Source organism: Eimeria tenella, genomic scaffold (assembly GCF_000499545.2).
Source record: "Eimeria tenella Houghton genomic scaffold, Eth_scaff10, whole genome shotgun sequence".
Taxonomy (NCBI): domain Eukaryota; phylum Apicomplexa; class Conoidasida; order Eucoccidiorida; family Eimeriidae; genus Eimeria; species Eimeria tenella.
In genome coordinates, this window is record NW_013541458.1 from 315,581 (window position 1) to 334,690 (window position 19,110).

General features: G+C 46.2%; 3 protein-coding genes across 3 annotated transcripts; all 3 read right to left on the minus strand.

Annotated features, from left to right (window-relative positions):
• Nucleotides 1-289: 289 nt before the first annotated feature.
• ETH_00013140 (SAG family member (sag16)) lies at nt 290-1,883 on the minus strand (the record flags this gene model as incomplete). The annotated part of the gene is made up of 5 exons (XM_013372554.1): nt 290-398; nt 571-771; nt 993-1,090; nt 1,208-1,422; nt 1,700-1,883. The coding sequence occupies 5 exons, from the start codon at nt 1,881-1,883 to the stop codon at nt 290-292; spliced, it is 807 nt and encodes a 268-aa protein (XP_013228008.1).
• Nucleotides 1,884-10,351: 8,468 nt separating this feature from the next.
• Nucleotides 10,352-11,959, minus strand: ETH_00013150 (SAG family member (sag15); the record flags this gene model as incomplete). The annotated part of the gene is made up of 5 exons (XM_013372555.1): nt 10,352-10,460; nt 10,629-10,829; nt 11,075-11,172; nt 11,299-11,501; nt 11,779-11,959. The coding sequence occupies 5 exons, from the start codon at nt 11,957-11,959 to the stop codon at nt 10,352-10,354; spliced, it is 792 nt and encodes a 263-aa protein (XP_013228009.1).
• A 4,740-nt stretch (nt 11,960-16,699) lies between these two features.
• On the minus strand, nt 16,700-18,572 carry ETH_00013155 (SAG family member; the record flags this gene model as incomplete). The annotated part of the gene is made up of 5 exons (XM_013372556.1): nt 16,700-16,814; nt 17,022-17,222; nt 17,576-17,673; nt 17,848-18,113; nt 18,392-18,572. The coding sequence occupies 5 exons, from the start codon at nt 18,570-18,572 to the stop codon at nt 16,700-16,702; spliced, it is 861 nt and encodes a 286-aa protein (XP_013228010.1).
• Between the last annotated feature and the right edge of the window lie 538 nt (nt 18,573-19,110).

Consider the following 19,110-nt stretch of genomic DNA (forward strand, 5'->3'; position numbering starts at 1 on the left):
ATAAAAATTAATGCGTGTGTTTTCGAAACCACAATTAGCATAATAGGGTTCAGTAAACGAGAGTTGGAGGTTTGGCATGATGTTGATTTTCCTTAGATAATACATGAACAGAGGCACAGAAGAGAAGGAAACCTAGGAAAATGGCAAATTCACTGCGAATCCAGACCCAAAGGCCTTTTTGTTACACTTTTGGACCACCGCGCCGCCGACGGCGTCACCAATTAAGGAATCCCAATCTGCGGTATCTCGCCGCTGCATCCTTCCCGCTGTTGCCATATGCTTGACAAAGTTAAGTCGACAAGAGCCAGGCGGCGCAGAAAAATGTTGTGGCAATGCTGGTAAGTGCAATGGATGATGAACCTGCCTGCCGCTGCAAGAGAGCCTCATACAGTTCAGTCCTGCAGTCAGCAGCATATATCATCGGCCACTGAAGGTCACGACATTTCATGTCGAGCCTTTGTGCCTTCCTGTATTCTGTTCTTGCATGCTTGTCTGGTTCTTTGGTGAAAGCAAATGTTGGCAATCTGCAAAAGCGTAGCAACGCGTATCGGTGGGAGCAAGCGAACTCACGTGAAGGGCTTATCTTGCGATGTGATTGGCTCTACGAGACGGCAATACAGAACGTTGTGACCGGCCTGGCAGTTTTTCGTAACGGCACAAGATGCCTTCGTGCTTTTGCTCCACATGATGTTGGCAACATTGCTGGCCGATAAGTTATCAAATGGGGCTTTCCCAGTGTCATACGCGCCTGTAGCCGGATCGAAGTTTGATCTGCGTAACCGACGCAGATGGCAGATAAGACGTGAAAATGGATGGCCAAAAGGTGATAAGAAGAGTTTTCCATGATTTTCGAGCTGTGGCGGCAATACTAGTCATGCTGCGAACAATACACGTTCATTTTCCCAGACAGTTGCGCAGTGGGCACAGGTGTGCAACTTGACTTCAAACAGGCAAACTACAGCTCAAAATAAACAAAGCGGAGAGAGACAGACTCTTGCATATGGCTCAGTCCTGCGGCAAAGTGGCCCTGTATCAGCGATCCACAGTCAAAGACTGTGGAGTATTCAAATGGAATCACAAGTCCAGTATGCTGCAGCGAAACAACAGCACAAGATCAGATACCCCTTATGTATTCAAACGAAGAAGACTATGCTTTTGGTTTCTAATGAGTCTAGGACATATCTACTCTACTGGAAGAACGCCATACCGTTTTTGCGTCCGCTGTCGCACCCTTCTCACAGGTCTCCGCTTTGGTCCCTGCTAACTCTTTTGCGATCTCAGCTGTTGTCTTTGATTTTGTATGCTCACCTTGCTCTTCTCTTTCTTCGTCCTCACTCGCTCCTCCTGTCTCTGGTTGGAGGGCATCTAACGCCTGGTCACGAAGGTTAAGCACCCTCAGCATATTCATGGTGGGCAGACAAGCTGAAGCGGTCCAGAAATGACACGCAAGATCAAGCAAATAAAGCTTCACGAATCAGACCTTCACAGGTTATTTAAGAGATGGTCGCGAGAGGCGTGCTGGCCCAAATAAAATTTTACATGAGCGGGAAAAGCTGCGCAGAAGGTGTTGTAAAGTCCAAATATACGGGCAAGTATGCAAGCACCATGAAAAGGTCAGCATGCCGAAAAGTATTCAAATATAGATACAGCTGACAGATGCTTAGTGTCGTTCTCCCTTCCATTCTCCCGTGCAGGTCACCTGTAGTTGCGTCCTCAGCCACTATAGGTGTTGTAGCATTTTGGACGAAAGCAGTTTCTGCATCCACGATGTCATAATGGGGATTAGTGTTGGCAGAGCGAGTGATGATTGCACCTGAGAAGCTGGCTGTGGCCGCTCCAGCGAGCAGGCCAATGTAGCAAGCCAAGAGACCGGGCCGAAGCATGGTGGGTGGAAAATGAAACAAATGAGAAAGAACTGCTATAAAAGTCAACAGAATAGTAGAAACCATGCGGGCAGCAAGCGATTTGCCAGCGAGCGAAATTAGGAGCCAGTGGGATGAGCCGTGTGTAACACAGCAGGGACAGCAGTCCCCCCGTTTTTAACCGATTGCCAGTTCCGCTCCTCGAAGCATAAGCACTGTTACTACCCTTCCGGCTGCTATTAAACTACTTACATGGGCTCTCAGGCTTAGCTACTGAATTCTAACTTCACTTTGATGCCCTTTACCTGACTTCTAGTTTGCGTGGAAACAAGTTGGCACGCCTGCAGCCACACCGATGCAACACTGACCTAGTTAGGTCTCAAGTTGGAATGAAATGGCTGACTAAACTGCATCAGGCCACGTCCGATAGAAGACGCAGAGTACGGGAAACGGAGATGAGCCACATTCTCAACCAATATACAGACGTAGGCTCTGTAATTATACGAAACTTGCAACTTGAGCACATTGGGTAAGGGAAGCAGAGATGAGCCACATTCCCACCCAATATATGCAAAAATAGGTTTTGAAATACCGCAGATTGTAGTTCGAGAGCCGTCGCCAACCAGATGCTGCTCTTAGAGTGGATCTGCACACTAAAGGCACAATGTAAGCATTCGAACGGACAATAACAGGTTTCGGTTTCAGTCGCCGCCTACAACTCACATCACGACTTAATGCCTTCCGTAGCTAAAATCTTGAATTCCTTCAAAATTGTTAGTTTTTCATGATCAATTACAACCAAGGCTGGAGACATCTTCCTGCCTCCTCTAAAGTTGCCGTAGAGCACTAGCACTCGATACAGCAAAACAGTTCATTCACACAAGCTTCGTGTGCACAGTCCTTCGGGAAGGTACGCTGGCAAGGCCATCTATGATAGCTACAAATTTCGTAGAATTACAAAACCTATCGCTGCATGTTGGCCGGAGTCTGGCTCATCTCCCGTTACCCTGCTCCCTCAACCGAACGTGACCTTGTGTATATACTTATTCCGTCCTGTTAAATCTTCGGCAAAACCCTAACATGGCGTCATTTTTGCCGAAGATTAAATGCAAAGTGCAGCTCGGGTGATGCTGATAATTAGCAAACAGCCCTGAACTTGATCTGAATGCAAAACCGAAATATACTCGAGAGTTGAACAGGGATGTTGATCTGCTGCTGCTTTGTCTAGGTGCAGCCTAGAAGAGAGAATTTTTGGAGCGTGTTATCTTCCAGGGCCCATAGTGGCTCCTTCCTAGTGCTTTTGTTGAGAAGTTTTGCAAGAAACTGCGAAATCTTTTCGCGCACGAGGACTTCAATCAGATCGCAATAGGAGATTAAACTGGGGTACGGTGACGAGCGTTTGCTTAAATCTTTAACTCACCCTGTGACCACAGAAAGCACTGTTGCTCCTGAGTGCATTTCAGTGCGTATTTCAGGTTGCCAATTCATGTAGGCAACACTCATCTACTCTAGCGTCATCACGTGCTCTATCTGAAGTGTTGCACTGCCAGCAAATTAATTTGACGGCACGGAGAATGCAGGCAATGCTCACCTTGCAGAGAGAACTTTAGTTAGCTGTTTGGAGTTTGATGGAAAATGCTATCTGCGCAGCGGTTTCCATAGATATCGGGCGAAAAGTATTCGGGAACAGTGCGTGATGCTGCTACAGGACATAGAGCGATGGCCAGCATTTGAAGACAAAATATACAGTGGAATTATTCAATAAATACTTCTGTGTTGCCTCTGCACCTCCTGTGCCCTTTCAGTCCGTTTTTCCCCATAGGAAAATACACTACATTTGCATGCAACTATCTGTTCTATTTCTTCGAGTAAACTGTCACATGAATACACAGTGCAGTTTCTTCTGTGCGAAAGGATTGTGGCCTCCACAGTCGTGCCCCAATTCGTCTTCGGGCTGGTCAATGAAGAGCCGAACGACGGTCAGTGCTGGCCTTCACTTAAGCATAACGGAAAGAGCCGTGAAGGCAATGATAGAGCCACGGGCTACTCAAAAGCTCATTCAAATACACTTTAATTACGTAGGTAGTGAGAAGAAGTGAGCACGCTTGGGCGTGTAAGTGGAAACTGTAGAAGCTCTCATAGCCTTTGGCTTAAAAGCTGTGGGATTTGTTGCTGAGGACACCCCTACAGTAAACATGCGAAGGAAGGTTAGTTTCCTTTTAAACGAAATGAAGGGAAAGACTGAAATCGTCTTGGAATAGGAAGAAATGTGTCCTTTTACCTAGCTTTTAGCGCAGGTGCGGATCTAGCTTTCCATGGCCATTACTCAACTACTGCCATCCGGTGAGTGTTTTAAAAAGTAGTGCGAGAACTACGAATTGAAACTCGTCTAGTTGCAATCCATCTGCTTCCAAATTGTCTTAAGGCTGATGTTTCGTGACTGTCAGCGATGCCGTAATGAAGAGTCCGAAATGCAAGGCATGGGAACATCAGGCAGGTAGACTGCAAGGTCTGACGTAAACGGGGCTGCAACGTATAACGGTCAGGGAGGAACCGCGCAACAAGCGCCCAAATCCGGAATTTGTTAAGAAGTAAGGGCAAGGCCACGCATGACAAGTGCGTGCAAATTCTTTGGAAGCATTTCGCTGCCTCTTAGCTTTGCCCCTTTGCAGTTAAAGATATTTTAAGAAGCAAAAACTTCTGGTGCCTCAGATAGGGACGCTGATGCTCAGATGGTATAGCTGGCAGCGGCGATACTAGAATACGAAAAGGCTCGCTACGAATATACCAATGTGAGACACGTCCACGCGAAATTTGCACTACACGAATTTTAGGTGGCTTAGAAAATTGGCGAGTCAATATTTGTGAGTTGCAGGTATGCCTGTGCAGTGGAATTGAAGACCGCGAGCACAGTGACATTTGGGATTCTCCCATTTTTGTGCAAGTCATTTACGAATCAATCAGCCTTGATCAGTTTGCTTCAAAGCATTGTGCTTAACATTTGTCGGGGCAGGGATCATCAGGGCCTTTGAAGACGCCCACTACTCACGGTTTGCAGACCTGTGCTGATATATACACGAGTATATATATATATACATTTATGTGTGTATTCGCAAACAGCTAGGTGCATGATTTCACAGTTATAAACTGTCGTGGAAGGGGCCCAGCTGTAGATGTACGCGGTACGCTCAATTCACTGTTTATCGCTTCATTTGGGCGTTTCCTACAAGCCTGCGTGGAAAATGTCTGTTGCGCATTTAGGGCGCGAATACCGAAATAGAAATTGATGTGCAGGTTTTCGAAGCAAAAATTAGCATAGTAGGGTTCAGTAAACGTGAGTCAGAGGATTGGAATGATGTTGGTTCTTCTTAGGTAGCACATGAAAAGGCAGAATTTAGAAGAGAGGAACACTTGAGAAAAGGGCAAATTTCGCTGCGAATTCACACACTTTTGAACCGCCGCGCCGGTGAAGAGGATGTCAGTGAAAGGATCTCGCTCTGCGGTATCTTGTCTACTGGGTTCTTCCAGCTGTTGCTAGGTGTCCTGGTTTTAAAAAAACTCTATTTTAACACGCTTGACAAACTTAACTCAACAAGAGCCAGGCGGTGCAGAAAAGTGTTGTGGCAACGCTGGTAAGTGCAATGGACGATGAACCGACCTGCCGCTGTAGAAGGGCCTCATACAGTTCAGTCCTGCAGTCAACAGCATTCATCATCGGCCAATAAAGGTTACGAAGTGCCAAGTTGTGCCTCCTGTCCCTCCTCAACTGTGCTCCTGGATTATTGTCGAGTTCCTCGGCCAGAAACAAAATTTACAGAAGACATGGCGGATTCTATCGGCTGGTGGAAGCTAACTCACGTGAAAGGCTTGTCTTGCGGTGTAATTGGCTCTACAAAACGACAAAAGAGGACGATGTGACCGGCCCGGCAATTGTTTGTGACAGCACAAGACGCCGTTTTGCTTTGGCTTCACATGATGTTTGCAACATTGCTCGCCGATAAATTATTAAAAGGGGCCTTCTGAATGTCATATTTGCCAGTCGCCGGGCCAAAGTTTGATCTGAGGTAAGCAAAACATATTTTGTGATGGGACTAATGGGTCAAAAGGATGACAAGAAAATGAGACTGGCCTACTTTCCCGTGAATGTCGAATTATGAATGCGATACCATATAATAAAAGAAACGTTATGCTGCAAACAATACGAGCTAATTCTGTAGACTATTGCACAATGGACAATAATTTGCAACCTGAATTCAAACACTCAAATTAAAGAACAAAGAAAGGAAAGTGGAAAGCGACAGACTCTTGTATATGGCTCAGTCCTGCGGCAAAGTGGCCCTGGATCAGCGCTCCACAGTCAAAGGCTGTGGAGTATTCAAATGGAATCACAAGCCCAGTATGCTGCAGTGAAACACCAGCACAAGATCAGATACCACTCATGCATACAGACGAATAGGTTTATGCTCTTGGTTTTTAACCAGTTTCGGACATATCTAGCCTACTGAAACTGACTGTACCTCTTGGGCATTCGCCGTTGCTCCTGCGTCACAGGTATCTGCATCGGTCCCTGCAAGCGCCTTCGCGATTTCAAGCGCAGTCTTTGATTTTGTCTCAGCTTCTCCGTCTTCTTCTTCGCCTACTCCTTCTGGCTCTGGTTCGAGGGCCTCTAGCGCCTGGTCACGAAGGTTAAGCACCCTCAGCATGTTCATGGTGGGCAGGCAGGCTGAAGCGGTCCACAAATGACACACGAAATCAAGCAGGGAACAAATTTGCAAATAAGACCTTTACACGTTTGTTAAGAGGTGAACACCAGACCAGGCACCAGACCTGTGCTGGCCCAAGTGTAGTTATACAGCAGCGGGAAAAGCTGCGGAGAAGGTATGGTGAATACACAGACGAATATGCACGCACCATGAAAAGAGCAGCACGCACAAAAATACATAGATGAAGACACAGCTGACGAATGTTTACTATCGTTCTCCCTCTCATTCTCCCGTGCAGGTCACCTGTAGTTGCGTCCGTGGCCTCTATAGTCGTTGAAGCTGCTTGAAGGAAAGCGGCTTCTGTTTCCACGATGCCATAATGGGGACTAGTGCTGGCAGAGCGAGTGATGACTGCAGCTGAGAAGTTGGCTGTGGCTGCTCCAGCAAGCAGGCTAATGTAGGAAGTTAACAAACCGGGCCGATACATGGTGGGTAGTGGGGCAAATGAGAAAGAACTACTGAAAACGTCAGTGCAACGAGTAGGAACAATGCAGAAATCAAGAGATTTGCCAGCGAACGAAATCGCGACCCAGTGGGATGGGCGGTGTGTAACACAGCGGGGACACCAGTCCCCCTGCTCTTAGCCGATTGCCAGTTCCGCTCCTCGAAGCATAAGCACTGTGACTGTCCTTCCGGAAAGTAAAAAACTACTTACATGGACTCTCAGATGTAGCTGCGGAATTATTACTTGACTTTGATGCCCTTAAGCTGCCTCCTCGATTGCGAGGGTTCCAGTCGACACGCGTGTAGTCACACCGTCATAACACCGACCTAGTTAGTTCTCAAGTTGGAATGAAATAGCTGGGTAAACTGCATCACGCCACGTCAGACAAAAAATCAGGGCGAGGGAAGAGAAGATGAGCCACATTCCCGACCACTATGTAGAGTTGGGCTCTGTAATGTCACAAGGTTTATAGCCTGAGGGTGCACTGCAACGGAGGCAGAGGTGAACTACATTTCCACCCAATATGCAAAAATAGGTTTTGAAATGCTGCAAATTGTAGCTTGAGAACCTTCGCCAACCAGATAATGCCCTTGCAGTTCAACTGTATAATAAAGACACAATGTGAGCGTTCGAATACGTGATGGACCATTAGTGGTTTCGGTTTCAGTAGCAGCCTACGATGCGCATCACAACTAAACACTTTCCGTGGCTAAAACTATGGAGTTCTTCAAAACAATAAGTTTTCAATGGTCAACGATAGACGAGGCTGGGGATATTTTCCTACCTCCCTACAGTTACTGTGGAGCATAGGCGGTCGATACAGCGAAAGAGTTCATTCACACATGCTTTATCTGCACCGTCCTTCGCAAAGGTAAACTATCAAACCCATCTATGCTAGATACAAACTTTGTAGAATTACAAAACCTATCGTGCATATTGGGCCGGGATGTGGCTCATATCTTCCCCGCTTACCCTGATCCCTCAATCGGACGTGGCATTGTGCATATACTCACTCCATTTTGCTAAATCTCCGGCAAAACCCTAACACGGAGTTATTTTAGCCAAAGGTGAAACGTGAAGTACAGCGCAGGTGACGCTGATAGCTAGCAAACAGTCCTGAACTTGATCTAAATTGGAAGCCACAGTAGATTAAAGGGTTAAACAGGGAAATTGCTCTGCTGCTGCTTTGTCTAGGTGCAGCTTAAAGGAGAGGATCTTTGGAACAGTCTTTCTTCCAGGGCCTATAGTGGCTCCTTCCGAGTGCTTTTACTGGGAAATTTAACGACAAACCGCAACACTTTTTCTGCAGCCAGATCGCAGTGGGAGATTAATGTGCCATGCAGTGACGAGCCTTTGCCTAGATTTTAAACTCGCTCTGTGCGCACAGAAGCTACTATTTCTCCTAACTGCATTTCACTGCGTATTTCGGGATGCCAATTCATGTAAGCAAAGCGCAGCTGCTTTAGCCCGTGATCAGCTGCTCTATCTGAATGCATTGCCGGCCATTTAAGCAATGCTCACCTTGCAGAGAACAATTTAGGTAGCTGTTTGGAGTTTGATGGAAAATGCCATCTGCGCAGGGGTTTCCAAAGCTGTTGGGCCTTCAAAAAGTATATGGGAACAGTGCTTGGGTCTGCCCCACGAGATAGAGCGATTGACAGCATTTGAAGATGAAAGATACAGTAGAATCATTCAATCACAACTTCTGTGTTGCCTCTGCACCTCCTGTGCCCTTTCAGTCCGAGTTTCCCCATAGGAAAGTGCACTACATTTGCATGCAACTGTGTATACTAGTTCTTCGCGTAGACTGTCATGTGAATGCGCAGTCCAGTTTCTTCTGTGCGAAAGGATTGCGGCGTCCACAGTCGTGACCCATTTTGCCTTCGGGCTGGTTAATGAAGAGCCGAACGACGGTCAGCGCTGGCCTTCATGCAAGCATAACGGAAAGAGCCGTGAAGGCAATGATAGAGCCACAGGCTAGTCAAAAGCACATTCAAATACACCTTGATTACTTAGGTAGTGAGAAGATGTGAGCACGTTTGGGCATGTAGGTGAAAGCTGTAGAAACGTGGACCTCCATAGCCTTTGGCTTTAAAGCTACGGGATCTGTCTTTGAGGACCCCCGTCCAGTAAGCATGCGCAGGAAGGTTAGTTCCCTTTTAAAGGGAACGAAGGGAAAAGCTGAAATCTTGTTGCACAGTGTTGTTTCATCTAGTTTTTCGCGCAAGTGCGGATCTAGCTTTCCATGGCCATTACTCGCCATTGCCATCCGGCAAGTGTTTCAAAAGTAGTGCGAGAGCTACGAGCTAAGACGCGTCTAGCTGCAACCCATCTGCCTTCAGATTGCCTTGAGGCTGATGTCTCGTGACTGTCAGCAGTATTGTAATGAAGATTGCGGAATGCAAGGCATGGGGTGTCCCAGACAGGTAGCCTGCAAGGACTGATATCAAGGGGACTGTAACACATAACTTACAGGGAGGAGCAGCGCAACAGATGAATACAGTCAGCAACTGTTGCGCAGCAAGGACACATCATGGGCCATGACAAGTGCATGCACGTCCTTTGAAACGGTGAGTCAATACTTGTGCCCTGTAGGTATGCCTAAAAGTTTTGGGTCCAGAGGCAACGTGGACGGCGAGCGCAATGCCATTTAGAATTCTTCCACTTTTGCGCATTTCATTTGGGAATGAATCTGCCTTGATTAGTTTGCTTCAAAAAATAGTGCTTAGCATTTTTCGGCGCAGGGATCACCAGGAACTTAGAAGACGCCTGCTGCTCACAGTTTGAAGAACTTTGCTGATGAATATATACGCTTCTATATATTTATGTGTGCTTTTGCCCCTATGTGCAAAAAAGACAAGGTTCAGGCTGTCAGAGCTCTAAATCGCTGTAGTAGGGATCCAACCTTGCGTGCTGCGGGCCGAACTCACACTGTTCATAGCTTCATTCGGACGTCTTGTACACGGTTGCATGGGAAATCATCGTTGCATATTTAGGACATAACAACAGGAAAAACAATGATATACGCATTTTCGAAGCTTAAATTGGCACTGTAGCGTTCAGTATGCGAGAGTTGGAGGCTGATACACGAGCAAATCAATACTCGGCATAGTCCCCTTAGACAAGCGATGAACATAAACAGAATTGAAAATAAAAGCACCGCTAGGAAAACGCTAAATTTCGCTGCGAATTTAGACTCAAGGCCTCATCGATGAAAAAATCCCGTCCTGCGGTATCTCGTCTGCTGCGTTGTTCCAGCTGTTGCCATATGCTCGCCAAAGCTAACTCAACAAGAACAAGGCGGCGCAGAAAAATGTTGTGGCAATGCTGGTAAATGCAATGGATGAAGAACCGGCCTGCCGCTGTAAGAGAGCCTCGTAGAGTTCAGTCCTGCAGCCAGCAGCAGCATCGCCTGTCGCTGAAGATTTTGTGTGATATACCATATCGAGCCTCTCTGCCCTCCTGCAACCTGTTCTTGCATACGTGTATGGCTCTTTGGTCAAAGCAAATGTCTCCAAAAGCAGAGCAACGTGTATTAGCGGGTGGCGGCAAACTCACGTGAACGGTGTGTCTGCATTTGTAATTGGATCTACGAATCGACAATACAGAACGTTGTGACCGCCCCGGCAGTTTTTCGTGACGGCACAAGACGCTGTCTTGCTTTTGCTCCACATGATGTTGGCAATGTTGCTGGCCGATAAATTATCGAATGGGGCGATCCCAGTGTCATATTTACCAGTCGCCGGGTCAAAGTTTGATCTGAATAAGCAACGCATATTTGGCGAAGGTACTAACGGGTAAAAAGGAGCAGCCAGACAGCGTGACGTGTACCCCGTGATTTTCGAGTTATGAATGCGACACAGGTAAAAAAGGTAGCAGGAAGCATCATTTTGCAAACAACGCTCGTTCATCCTGTATTCGATTTAGCAATGGACACAAACTTGTAACCTGAATTCATACAAGCAAATTATAGGTCAAAGGAAGAAAATTGGAGGAAAACAGACTCTTGTATATGACTCAGTCCTGCGGCAAAGTGGCCCTGGATCAGCGCTCCACAGTCAAAGGCTGTGGAGTATTCGAATGGAATCACTAGCCCAGTGTGCTGCAGTAAAACGGCATCACAGCGTCAGACGCCACTCATGCATACAGACTGACGAAACTGTGCTTCCAAAATTTTTTTGCGCCTCGGACATGTGTAGCCTACTGAAGCTGACAGATAAAGCCATACCGCTTTTGCATTTGCCGTTGCTCCCGTCTCACAGGTCGCCGCATCGGTCCCTGCTAGCTCTTTTGCGATTTCAAGTGCTGTCTTTGACTTTGAAACACCTTCTTCCGCATCTCCAGTTGTTTCATCTGTATCTGGTTCCAGGGCTTCTAACGACTGGTCACGAAGGTTTAGCACCCTCAGCATGTTCATGGTCGGCAGACAGACTGAAGCGCTCCAAAAACGGCACCCGAAATGTAGCAGGCTGTGAAGAAGTTTACAGATTTCATTCTTCGCATGACATCCTTTGCTTGCTATACTGGAGCTGAACAACAGTCTTGTGCTGGAGCAAATAAAGTTATATACGGGGACGTAGACCTTGGGAGAAAGTGCAGCAGAGGACACTTCAAACAAACAAGCACCGTGAAAATACCAATGTACAAGAGTGAAACAGCCGACGCTGGCTTAGCATCATTTTCTCATTTTTCTGCGCTTGCAGGTCACCTGTAGTTGCATCCACGGCCTCGATAGCAACTGGAACAGCTTGAATAAACGCAAGTGTGTCCACGCTGTCGTTATGGGGATTAGCAGGGGCAGAGTGGTTCCTGATGGCCACTGAGAAATTGGATGTGGCTGCTCCTATGAGTAAGCCAGTGTAACAAGTCAACAGACCGGGTCGATACATGGTAGCTATAGAGAGAATCTTGAGAAGTAATGACCGAAAATAATATAGAAGCAAAACGACTGGGTCCAATGAACCCGTAGCCAGCGGAGGAAACTAGGACCCGCTGCGATGGACTGTGCATAAAAGCAACGGGGACAGTCCCCTCTTCCCAACCAGTTCCCGATTCTGGCGATTCTTCATGCATAGGCGTGAGACTGCACTATAACCTTCCTTTCCTTAAACATACTACTCACTTATGTTTTATGTTATACCCGCGAAATTTCATTTTTATCATGATACGCTTAAGCTGCCTTGTCATCCAAGAGGAGACCAGTCCGCATGTGACATTGTGCCAACACCGATCCAAATATAGTGCTTGCATCAGAATGAAATGGCTACATGCAATAAATGAATAAACTCACATAACGTGAAATCATTGCCTTTAAAAGCCGGAATTGCGTATATTAGCGCCTGGTTCAGGTCGGCGAGGAGGAGGAACCGATAACGGGTCCCACGATCGTCATTTTTACAGAAGTTAGCCACTAGATCTTCCTTAAATGCCTAGTGAAAGGCTGTGAAATATTTTTGGTGTTTTCTAGGGAGCAAAAAACTAGAAATTTTGGGGGAGGGCGCTTCGACAAGGGCCTGCCAATTGCTTTAATTTCACGCCTTGCCAACCAATTTTGACAACAAACAAATAATAAGCTCTTCCTGAAGCTTGAATAATTTGTGCGGCTTGTTATATCGGTATGTTACTATCCAAGCCTCTGCGCCAAACATCTTGCGAGCAACCGACTATCAAAGAATGCGACCCTAGCGTTCTTTAGGCGAATAATGCAGGTGTCTTGCAGATCGGTCTGCGTTGAACTGGTTCAGTGCATATACCACAATTTTTCAGTCCGAAACCCAAGATACTCAAGGATGGTGCCTCTCTTCAGAGCACCGATTTCAGCTGGCAGCGACCGCTTGGAAGCGCACATATTTTTCATGTTCATTGTTTTCTTCGAATGCCCACATTGTCCAAATTTAGTCTATCTAGCGTGAGAAACCCCATATCTGAGAACGTCATTACAGGAATGAAAATCCATGCCAAATGTGTGTTTCAGCACCAAGTATGAGCCATCAGGCATTACCCGATATTGTCTAAAAAAAATGAACAGCTTTCAAAAAGTACACTGTTCAAGACCATATTTTGTCTTGTTTCTGAGAAAGCACCCACGCTCTTAGACTTCTCGATCAGCACTTGTGCCTTCTTAATTTGTACAGGAAAGCAGTGTTGTGACCAACGTACCTTTTGGGAGGATTAAATCCCGTTTATATTCTTCAATCATCAGCTCCTGAAATTCGAATCTACTTCAAAATTGTTTCTTTCCTTATCGTAATCTGGCTCGTGGCACCAACAAACATGTTTTAAAGCATTTTAATGTTCTGAATTGTAAAAGTATTGTTGTCATGGGACCTTTAGGCGGAAGATCGTGATTTAACTGAACGATCTCTTGTTGTAGGAGTGGCACACGTTAAGCTCTTACGCATTCTTATGGGCTCGCTGCTCATCTCTCGAAGTGCCTCTGCTCCTGGAGACATGCCCATTGTGACTTTTTTGTTGCGGATATGCTGTTCTACTGCTTCTTTTGAAATACTGGTTCTCCGCGGTCGCACTTCATGGCATGAATAAGTTTACACATGCACCAGCATCTTATCACGTTGCTGACTTACCCAGTCTTCTTATTTTCACGATTTATAACGTTGCTTTACTTCTTACCCGCATCCTTCCATCCACTAATGTGCTAATAGCCTTGATGCTGTTATGTAGGTTCCACTTGCTCGTTTTACCTTCCTCTGTGCTGCTTTTTTTGCTTTTGAAGAAGTAACTTCTGCATAGACAATTAGGCGGCTACCACTGTCACTAGCTGGGAAACTAGAACTGAGGTACAGGCCTCCAGAGCAACGATGTCCTTTCAATCTTTGGTCTTCAATACAGAGCTCATTAGGCCTATGTATTCATCGAAAAAAATTGGTGTTAAAGCAACAGAGAGCCCGAGAATAGCAAAACCCGCATGCTTGCGTAATGTAGTTTTTGATGTGCCACCTGGCGCGCCCTGCACGTCCTTACTGCATGAGGTGTCTGCGTCACTTTTGGATTCACTGGATACACCGCCAGCATGGCTACCCAAAGCACGCATTGGCTGAATGCGTGTTTTTGGTTATAGTCGTGCCGGTGGTTTCCATGCTCACATGAGCTTAATTCAGTAAGTTCATGTGAGCCTGGAAATGTATGGAGCTACCACAGCAGCTACAGGCGCCCATCGCACTTTGATAATCTTATGTGGCTCGATAGTGCAACCAAATAGCGTCTTTTCACGTGAGTTTTGCTTTGCCGCTGTCATGCCTACGCATCAACGAGCCGACAGTAGTAGAAACAACGGAAGTTTTCACTTTGTGGAAAGGCTGCGGTGCAGTTTTTGAAGTCATTTGCCGTGTCACTTCACATTGAGCCCACGACTGAAGAAAACTAAAATTTTAAACGCAACGCTTATGTTTCTAACGTTTTCAAGTGTGAAGGCAGATAACAAACGCGCTAGAAGCTTTGGGCAGGCTAGTAAAGTTAAAATTAAGCCGAATGGGAATTCGAAAGGCTAAAGTTTGATGCTGCAAAGACGCATAGAATGGCAAAACTTGTGTTACGCTGCCTATTTTGCTCATGAAACTCAAGCGCCCTCCTCATGGTTCGTGCTTCCGCGTTCATATGCACTCCTTCTTGCTTTCAAGGCGGAGCAACGTGCGCTTCATTTTGCACTTAGAGAGTGTTTCTATAGGCTGAATAGAAGAGTGAAGATAAGGAAACGATAGCAAGAAGATGACTTGTGGGCGACAGGAAACACTGATGAAAGGTTCCCTAAAGATCGAAGATTCCCTCAGCGCCAGTAGACTGGTCGACGTAGATTGCAAAATTTTCCATGGGTCTGAGCATGGTCAAAAAGAATGGGAGCTCGCCTTTGCTCTGCTGTTTTAGGGTTTAAAAAAGCGCTGCACATTGTGCGCATACACTAACTGGACAAGTAATGCGCAAGTGCCTGCAGCACTTTGGTCAGGATTTGGTGGTTCCAGGAAACGAGCTATGCAAATGCCAACTTACTAGGCCACAAGATGCAAAAATTATTAACGTTCCCTGAACACGCCATTACAGATATACTGGTACAGGTAACCACACAGCATCTGCTACAGACAAAATAGGTAATATGTCGAAAACTGTGGTGGGTGTGACAAAGATGACCGACTGGTTGCCTCTTCCTTCGCACCTCTCAAGAAAGCTTGGGGAGTTACTTTAATAAAAAGGACGTTCCAAAAAATACGCATGCAAGCGCTTCAGTGATGGAACCCTGGGACCTATGGATTTCAAGGACAAATTGCAACCCTGGGATCTAACGAATAAGGTTTAAGCTTTGCAATACAGATTCTTCAAATAAAATTACATACCCTACTGTGCCTAGAGCTACAAGACTTTCACAGCCAAAAAAAAGACCCATTCGTCTTGTTCCAGCTTTGGTCACTTCTGAGTCAATTCGCCCGACATGAACGGAAGAAATGAGGACGAGACTTTCACAGCCAAAAAAAAGACCCATTCGTCTTGTTCCAGCTTTGGTCACTTCTGAGTCAATTCGCCCAACATGAACGGAAGAAATGAGGACGCAATATGCAACGTAGATACGCAGAGTGACGCTCTTCAGGTCCATCCTTCTAAGAAAAGAGGAAGAGAACTTGCCCATGATGAAGAACAGCAAGTATTTCTGCACAATGTAATCTGGAAGCACATGAAGCTCCCGGCTGTTTGCAAAGCCAACGTTTGATATACTTTGAAAACTGACAATCTTCCCTGAAGGCATCGAATTCTCACTGCGTCAGAGAACAGCACAGACCCTTTAATCAACTTGTTCATTGCACTTTAGTTTCTAGCCGAATCAGTCTTTTCGGTATAATGTATTTTCCTTCTGGTAGTAACTGTTCTTCACATTTGAGCAGGAGGCAAGATGGTCTTGTCAGTAATGTTTTCCTGCTTACTACGTGGCAGATCTACAGACCTGCAGCATAACAGGTTCTGGTGGGCAGCAGCGAAGAGACAAGCCAGCATTTCTGATATCGCGTTTGCATACCTTGCATTGCGTGAACAAGGTTCAAAGGACTAAAACACAGTCTGTATCTAGTCGATTCGCATATTTGTGAGGAGCCGTTTGCTATTTCACCCTCGCAGAACGTGCATTCGAAAAAGGTTGACAAATGGAACAAAAAAGTTTGGAGCTTAACAATAAAACATACTTGACCCAGATGACACTGTTTGAAGAACAAACCACTGCAGCCGTAAAGATCCAGTTCGCGAAATAGTACATACTTGCCCACATTAGGAGACACTTTGGACGCCATGAAAATTAGGACGACGCACGGTGCAGCACAAGGTTACACTGCAAGCGATGCGTTGGAGAACAGTGCGGGTCGGTAGCAAAATTAGAGAACCACACCGAAATGCTTTGTCGAGATACCCTGCCGGAGCTTATTCCAACCAATCACCTAAAGTGACTCGCAGAGCCGTTCAGCAGCAAGCAACCAAACCTTGCGACTGTGGACAACTGCGATGTGTGTCAACTTTTATGGGCACTGCAGGACTTCTGGCTGTTGCTCTGCCGATTCGCCGCTCTCCCTTCTTCAATTCAGTTGAAAAAGTTAGATGCACGAGCATCATCTGTTGCTGCGGCGCAGCTGGCTTCTCTAAAGTCCACTCAGTAGAAGCAGTGCACTGGAAAAAATTATGGTGATAAAGCCAGGGTCTGCTGTCCACGCTGTGCCTTCCTGCCGTTTCAGGAGAGCTTTATATAACTCAACCCTGCAGACAGCAGCAGACAGAGCACCTACGTGAAAGTGCCAAACATACCACGTTCAACTTTCAGCTGCACAGTCAAAAGTCCGACTTTGGTTTTACTGGCTTCGCGTTTAGTTGAAAAACAATCTATCTAATATTTAAAACTGAGGCCTTGAACCATGTGCAGCAATGCGAAGATCTGGCTCATTCCTTGCATGGGCAAAAACTTACGGGAACGTTGAATCGCCGGTCTTAAGTGACTCTATGAAGTGACAGTACAAAACATTATAGCCTGCTTCGCAGTTGGTGGTGGCCGCACATGACATTTTGCTGCTCTTATCCGACATCATGAAGGCGACATTACTGGCTGCGACATTGTTAAACGGGGCCTTTGTCACGTTGTACGTTCCTTTTGCCGCAATAAATTTCTCCCTGTGCGAAGAAGGCAATAGCGCCACAGCGAAGTAGCCGACTGAAGAGGCTATCGAAAGCATGGAAAGGGGGCTGGGAGACACACCAAAGGGACCACTGTACGGCAAATACAGGGCTGAACAACAACTACACGTACGGTCAACACATCATTCCAACATCCTTACAGAAACAACATAACAAAACTGAACTATGATTTCTGCCCATTAAATAGACAATAATAAACAAGACGATGCAGCAGAGTCAACACATCGCTGCAACATCCTTAGATAGAAGACAAAAAACTTCGGTATGACTTCCACTTATTAAAGACCATTTTGTGCTGGGCACGGAAAACGAAACACAAGTAGACAGACATTTGCAGATGGCGTAGTCCAGCAGTAAAAGACGCTTCGATCAGAGTTCCGCAGTCGAAGCTACTAGATGCTGCGAATGGAACAACGACTCCACGATACTGCAAGTCATTACAGGAAAAGCGCATCACGTACCATGAAAACATGAGCGAGAAAAATACCCCTATATGGAAACGTCGCCAGTTTCTCAGAAGATAGGAAGCTGAGGCAGCTAAGTAAAAGCGACTCTTGCTCGGGGGTTTCGCATCTATTTGTGCCTATATCATAAGCCAAACCTTTTTTGCGTTGGCTGCTTCTCCCAAATCACAGGTCTGTGCACTTGCCCCGGCGAGCTTCGCTGCAATTGCCAAGGTAACATTAACATCTTCTTTACCTTCGCCACCAGAAGTTGAATATTGGGAGGCATCCTCTCCATTCAGCAGTTCCTCAATAGTTTTTTCACCCAAACTTTCAAATACTTCGGCGTTTCCGGCCTTGATGACAGTTGGGAGAAAGTAATTAAGGCCTTCCGTTCGCAAGGCGTTCACAACAGGCAAACACTCTGCAGATGTATGGCAAGGCACATGGATGGCAAAGGCAGTGATAGTCTTGGTTATATTTGTTGGATCTCTTCACACACTATTATATATGGATTTAACTCGCAGTTGTGCCGACAAATCCCATATATAGGATCGATGCAAGACACCCAACACTGATGATGGGTCATACCGGAGTTCGAAATAGACATAGCTTGCCACACATGCCCGAATCTCCGCACGCGGCCACAAATCAAATTGCAGCTGAATCTACACTAGCATTGTTCCACTGTTTGCGATTCACCGTCAGTTTTGTCCTGTGCTTTTGGAGCTCCGGTTGCTTGACCAAATAGTGATCGTGCAATCAGGCTGCTGTTGTGAGGGTTAACGACCGCATATTGACTGGTGACTGCCTGTGAACTGTCCCCTAAGGCCGTGAGAGCGAGCAGTCCCCCACAGCACGCCAACAAGCCAAGACGAGACATGTTGGAAAAACTGAAAAAGCCTGAGGCTCAAATAACTCTTAGAAAAAGCCACTGACACGAAGAGAAGAAATGGAGGTAGAGAACAGCGCAGAAAAACGTAAACAAGTTGTTAGTAGTTGTGTGCGCTCGAGACGCCCCTCATCAAGGTAGCAATCCCAACTCTCATTGGGTCACGAATATGCGTACGCACCAACCACTACTATTTCATTACTTGTTAAAACGGTCTATGTTTTGCCTAATTGCTTTGCGCTACCTGATTTCGTCTTCCAAGGCGCTCATGCCACGGGAGACCAGCAGGAGTCGCTGGACCATGCTGCAGCCCATGTGGCATACACTCCAGCTCACCCATCAAAGGTGTGAACTTCTATTAGAATGTTTTCAAAATATGTTAAAGGAAGTGTGACTGTTCCTGAAGATAGGTGCATTGAACTCCTTAGAATGAAACAACGTATATTCAGACTGTTAACGTCGGACTGGACTGGGCACGCTGTAGGGCTTGCTCCAGGTAAGCTGCGCTCCCATTCAGCTGTAAAGGCCA